At 47.8% G+C, this 5,904-nt stretch overlaps 1 protein-coding gene across 1 annotated transcript; it reads left to right on the top strand.

Moving 5' to 3' along the window:
* The first annotated feature begins 572 nt into the window (after positions 1 to 572).
* Positions 573 to 4,231, top strand: rgcc (regulator of cell cycle). The gene is made up of 5 exons (XM_067516709.1): positions 573 to 729; positions 808 to 981; positions 2,787 to 2,897; positions 2,979 to 3,041; positions 3,631 to 4,231. The coding sequence occupies exons 1-5, from the start codon at positions 702 to 704 to the stop codon at positions 3,636 to 3,638; spliced, it is 384 nt and encodes a 127-aa protein (XP_067372810.1). The 5' UTR covers positions 573 to 701; the 3' UTR covers positions 3,639 to 4,231.
* Positions 4,232 to 5,904: the final 1,673 nt, after the last annotated feature.

The raw sequence follows: 5,904 nt of genomic DNA on the forward strand, positions 1-5,904 counted from the left end.
GAAACACACACACACCAATGACCAAAAGTATTTACAATTATCAAATAGACACAAAATGATGAAACAAAAAAATTAATAAAACACAGAAGATGACACCACGTGGTGACAAAACCGACATAAGATGACTAAACGTAGATGCAATTTTAAAAAATAGGCATAAAATTCTGAAAAAACAAATACAAAACTACTAAAACACACAAAAGTAAGTAAAACACACATAGAAAGACTAGAAAACGGAAAACAATGAAACCACAGACAAAAATGACGCGAAAATGTCCCCCAAAAAAAGGGCGCACAATGACGTCACCGACGCAAAAACATCCAATGAAACAATAACCCAAAACAGACACCGAGTGACCAAAAGAAGCGCAAACACAAAACTACACTCACTTACTTACTGAGCTAAGTACTTGCACTTTTACTCTGTGTACTTGTACCTCTGTGTACTACACTTCTGTGGTGACACACGAGTTGTTTACAAACAGACTTTAGTGAAGGAGACGTCAGAGCGTACACACACACACACGAACACACACACACGCCCAGAGGTGGGAGGGGTGTGTGTTAAAAAGCGGCGGTCCTCGGGCTGGACGCTTCAGTCCAGGACCTTCAGGAGACGGGACGCAGCGGGACTTTGTACTGAGAGAGCAGCGACCAGTCGGGAAAATACCGGTTCATCCCAAACTCGATCAACAGGAATCATGAAGTCTCCAAAGCTTAAAGCCCAAGGTCAGTCCATTTGTCCATCCTCTGCTTTTAGTCCCCTGTTGGACGTCGGGACCTTCAGTATCCAATATTTCATTGCAGCCACGCTGGTCGGCGACGAGGACTTGAGCGACGTGCTGTGCGAGTTCGACGCGGTGATCGAAGACTTCGCGTCGCCGCTGGAGAACCGACACTTCCGGTACGACGAACACCTGAAGACCATGAAGCGCAGGAGCAGCGCGAGCGTCAGCGACAGCGGCATCAGCGACTCGGAGAGTGAGTTAGGACCCGTCCTGGGTTTGTGCCCGCATCATTTACAGGACCAGTACTTCACTAGCTGCCGTTTTACAGTAGTAGTAGTAGTAGTTGCAGTAGTTCACATACTGATCAAATCCAGAACAGTGTATGACGTCGTTAAAATCAGCTCCACCCTGATGAACAAGTTAATGCATCAGTGATTATCCTGATGGAAAACTACAACTAACGAGTACTTGTACTTTGAGGTCTTTGGTACTTTTATGTACCGTAGCCTTTAAGTGCAGGTCATTATTTTTTACACTGTGGTACTTTTACTTAAGCAAATGATCCGAGAAACTAACGTGTCCCCCTCCACTGCCTTTTCTGTGTCCAGCATGTCCATTTTGACACGCACACAGTCACATGTGGGACAGAGCCATGGTGGTTCCGAGATTCTGGGCTGCTGTAGTTGGTACACCTGCCCCCATATTTAGGCTTCTCCCTAACGTTACGTGCTCTAAGCCCAGCAGGGACAGCAGGCAGAGAAAAACACGTCTCAGGTCTCTCGTAGTCGCGAGGGGTTTGGAATGTCCAGGGGAAGACGTGAGAAAAAGACTGTCTGTGTGGACGGGGGGTGGGGCGGGAGGGGGTAGTCCAGCTAACTGCATACTCACATGCATGCAAGCAAATCACTTTGAATATGTATGTGATGAAGGTTTTCAGCACCCAGAGAGTTTTTCAGTCCTGCTGCACGATGCAAACAGCGGGACGGCGTTTGAACCCGTCTCCGTGACACTAATGAGCTTGTTGGTTTGCTGCAGCGATCAGATTCCTGCTTGAACTCTGTCCTCTCCATGGCAGTCAGAAGAAGAGGGACCTGTCCCGCACGCCCACGGCCTATTGTACTGTGTCCTGATGGATGGACGGCCTCTCAGATATTTACTCTAGAGGGTGGAGACGGAGCTGGTGCGTGCGGCGTCCTCTGTCCCACGCTGTGTGTTCAGGGTCTGAGTAGTGGGAGTGTTGAGGGTCAGACAGGAGGGGGACTAAGGAGGTGTTTGACATCTGAGACGCTGTTCTGCAGGGCGAAGCGAGACGGAGGACGGGTGGCTTTAAGTGGCTCTGTCCCCGACACTCACACGCTGATATTGTCGTCAGGAGGCCTGATCACAAAGTAAATGAGAAACCAGCTGCTGTGAATGAAGTTCTACTGTCTCCTCCCTGACAGAGAAACGAGCAGTGAGAACACTGTAGGTTTTGTTGTGTGTTCTGGCAGAACCAGCCCATCATTTACACAACTGTCTGTTAGGAGTGTTCGGGACACAGAGGGGACACAAATCCTAAACAAGCAGCGTCTGCTTTGTTTTGATATGATCCGAACACGATCCAGAGATAAAAGTGTCCTTGAGGTGCAGAATGTCAGGGACAGGAGATTACTTCGCGTGCTGCTTCACAATAAGAGCAGCAAATGGAGTGCTTTTATTGTGAAGGAGCACCAGCAGCCAATGAGTGGCCGCTACAGTCTGTCAGAACGTGTCCTCTCCAACCTCCGTTTCCCGTTTGTGTCGTTATGAGCTAAAGACAACGCAGTAATTGACTGAGCAGGGACGTTGTGTTTTATCGCTCTCTTTGATGTCCACAATTGACCTTTAGTTACTAAACCGACCATGTTGTGACATTGCCTGTCGCTGTTGGACAGACGCTGTCATCAGTGCAGTGACAGTACTTTGTACTGCTTTTTGTACTTTTTTGCAAACACAAGCGTGTGTGTGTGTGTGTGTGTGTGTGTGAGGCTACACAAAGTCTGGTGCTGATCACCTGATCTCATTTGTCTCGTTTAACAGGTGCAGAGTCGCTCAACAGAAACAGCTTCAGCTTCAGCGACGAGAGGCTCAACTCCCTCACCGTGTTCTCCCCCGCCAACCCCACCTCACCTGCTCTTACGTCACCAAAACGTGAGCTGCTGTGCACTGCCCACACACAAACGCAGCGCAGGTGTGACTTTGTTTGACGCGTCCCTCTGTCTTCTTTTGCAGCCAAACTTGGAGACACAAAGGAGCTGGAGGACTTCATCGCCGACCTGGATAGAACGTTAGAGAGTGAGTGCTAATGTTCCCTGTCTGTCAGGCTGATGGATGAGTGTCCTCAGGATTAACACGAGCGTTTGGGCCCGGTGTCAGCCCCGCTAACCGGAGCCACTCTCCTTAGGTTTCTGGGGGGGGGGGGGCTAAGGATAGAGAGGCGGGGAGCCTCTGAGCTGTTGTGTTTACATGCATCAAACTGTAACCTGAGACGGTCACAGGCGTCCTTCAGTAGCTTACACAACATCAGGGGTTATAGACGTACGAGGCTAATTTGGGCTGGATTTCTCCGTAGCTACTCGGGTTGTGGGTGTTTGAACTTGCATCCGTGGAGCAGGAATGTGCACTGGGCTGAAATTCCGACTGCAAATGTCAGGAATGAAAGGAGACAACGCGCGGGAGTTTCCTTATTTCCATGCTTTTCCTTCCATAGGCCTGAATGTCTGCCTTTCACAGCCCCCAGGCGCCTGTAGAGCTGGACGCTCAGGCAGCCAGTCGGGCAGTCGGCCAGGCCCCTGTTTATTAGGGCGGCGTGTTCGCGATGAGCAGCGTGTGATTGTGGAGCCGGGGAGTCCTGTTCTAACCAAGTCTGTCTGTCTGTTCTTAGGCATGTGACCGAGGCCCACAGTCGTCTTGGAGTGTAGCCACGAATGAGGAAGGGAGTAAATGTCAGGACCCACCCACCACCCCCCAACACTGAAAACCAGCCAACAGGACACAGCTGGATGGCACAGCAGCTGCCAAGTGGCTCAACTACAGCATCAGGTTTCCCCAAGTGAACCAGGACGGATCGCAACAGGGGTCCAGATTTGCACCATAAGGACCCTGAGGACGAAACACTGGGACGTCAAATCCCCACCAGCAGGTCACACTCCCTCATCCCAAACTTGAGCTGGAAGACTATTTAAAAAAAGGCTTTTTATAACAGAAATATATTTGTAATTTTATCAAGCTTCTTATTGTCTTTTTTGTGAAATATATTTTTATATCTCATGTAAATAATAATTGTTTCAGATTCTATTTTCCTTGGTGTAAAGACGACAGATTAACATTTGACAACTGTTGACTGGAATAAAGTTGGCTACAGGCTTAAATGTAAAAACTTCATCCACCCCGAGGGACAAACTGGAAAAGAGCTGTGTGTATTTAATACAACTAATGACTGCCGGAGAAAATATTAAAGAATTGAATATTCTTCTTTATTAAAACACGCCTCCTCTCGTTATTTTTTATATCCCAGTTCATGTTCTAGGAGCTCAGATCTTCTCTTTGGGTCTGTGTACGTCTAGGACAGGCTTCGAAAAGCAGCGTCTCCAGTAATGGATGCATGCATATGGATAACTATATGTCCCAAGCAGTAAAAAGTACATATGTGTACTATTTATGCAGTAAAGGTACAACCTTTTTTAAGTAAGCTTGTGGTTATGAAAATGTGCTTTTACAATTGTCATTAATAAGTGAAATGAGAAGCCGAATAATCAGTGCAGCTGTTACAAATCCAGTGTGAAGGGTACGAATGTGACCTTTGAGTAGGAACAGCCCCCCGTCTCGGTGGTATTTGTCTCTGCTGGGTTGATTTGCATCTCTCATACCAACGTTGAAAGCAGAAAAAGGAACACTTGCCTCATACAGACGCTCTGCACCTGCATCAGGCCTGTTCAGTGATCCATCCATGTTTCCACAGCGTTGTGAAGGCTGTCAGATGTGCGTTTTATGCCTGACATTGTGCTTTTGTTACTAAAGATTCATTAAAAAAAAGCTGCATGCAACAGTGAAGTAAAGGGTGGGACACGGACTTCCACCCAGGAATGTAACGCCACACACAGACACACTGAAATAGATGTTCCATGTCTCTTTAACCCTCTCTGCTCATTAATCAGCCGCTCAGCGCAGAACGCAGGGGCTTATGTAACCTCTGTGGCAACAGGGTCTATTTCCAGAGGTGGACGGAGACGGGAGGCTGCGACCTCCTCCTGGCCCGGCAGCAGGTGCAGCTGCAGTAATTTGAAGTCAGAGACAACCCTCTGCCTGCTGACCACCCAGGGGGTCAAGGGTTACTAGCATTAGGCAGATATGCTTCCACCCCGGGTTAGTAGTGGGAGTGTGGCAGGTGCACTGGAAGTAGAGATCTGTTTCTGTTAGAGATCTGTTGTTAATCGAGCACCTTTGTGTCACTTTGTCATGAAGTTGCAATGGACAGATCACAGACACCAGGCTGCTGTTGCACATTTCTAGTCACATTTTCTGTCAGACTTCAGGAAGCTCCTCCAGCCACAAAAGCCAGTGCACAATGTTTTTATTTTAGCACACTGAGCTGAAACTGATGCACTTGTCTTTTATCAAGCTTATGGTTTTCAGTTTGTAGGCGTTGACTTAACTGTGTGGTCGAGTGTGTCTGATATGGAAGGACGTCCCAGATGTGGAAACACACACACATATAGAAAAATAGATGGAAATATACAAATAAACATTAAGTCCCGGTGGCTGCACCAAAGTGGAAAGAACCCGGCAATGGTTAAAATCTGAGCAGGTAGTCCAAGACCAAGCGAACAACGGAGGGGAAAGGCAAATAGATCAATGATCGAAACCCTGGGAAAACGTGGGAAGAGGTTTAAATGCTAATATAAACAGTGAGGACACATAGTAATGGAGGTATTGAACCCAGGTGAGGTAAGATAGTAGCACTGGTGGGGAAAGATGAGCAGGTGGAGCAGGAGGGCTGAGCATCTGTAGGCAGGGAGGAGGCCAGAAAACAAACAGAACAAGACAGAAACCAGGACAAGCTGTAGAAAAGACCAGCTAATGTGTCTCCTTTTCATCTGTGCTGCAGCCTTTCGTTTCTTTCAGGTTTGGAAGTGTTCAACCGAGACATCGTCCCACT

The sequence above is a fragment of the Channa argus genome, chromosome 9 (genome assembly GCF_033026475.1).
Source record: "Channa argus isolate prfri chromosome 9, Channa argus male v1.0, whole genome shotgun sequence".
Classification (NCBI taxonomy): Eukaryota; Metazoa; Chordata; class Actinopteri; order Anabantiformes; family Channidae; genus Channa; species Channa argus.

Coding starts and splice junctions, on each gene's coding strand:
- rgcc (XM_067516709.1), top strand. CDS start 702: ATGAAGTCTCCAAAGCTTAAAGCCCAAG. Junction 982..2,786: donor CGGCATCAGCGACTCGGAGA/GTGAGTTAGGAC, acceptor CTCGTTTAACAG/GTGCAGAGTCGCTCAACAGA. Junction 2,898..2,978: donor TGCTCTTACGTCACCAAAAC/GTGAGCTGCTGT, acceptor CTTCTTTTGCAG/CCAAACTTGGAGACACAAAG.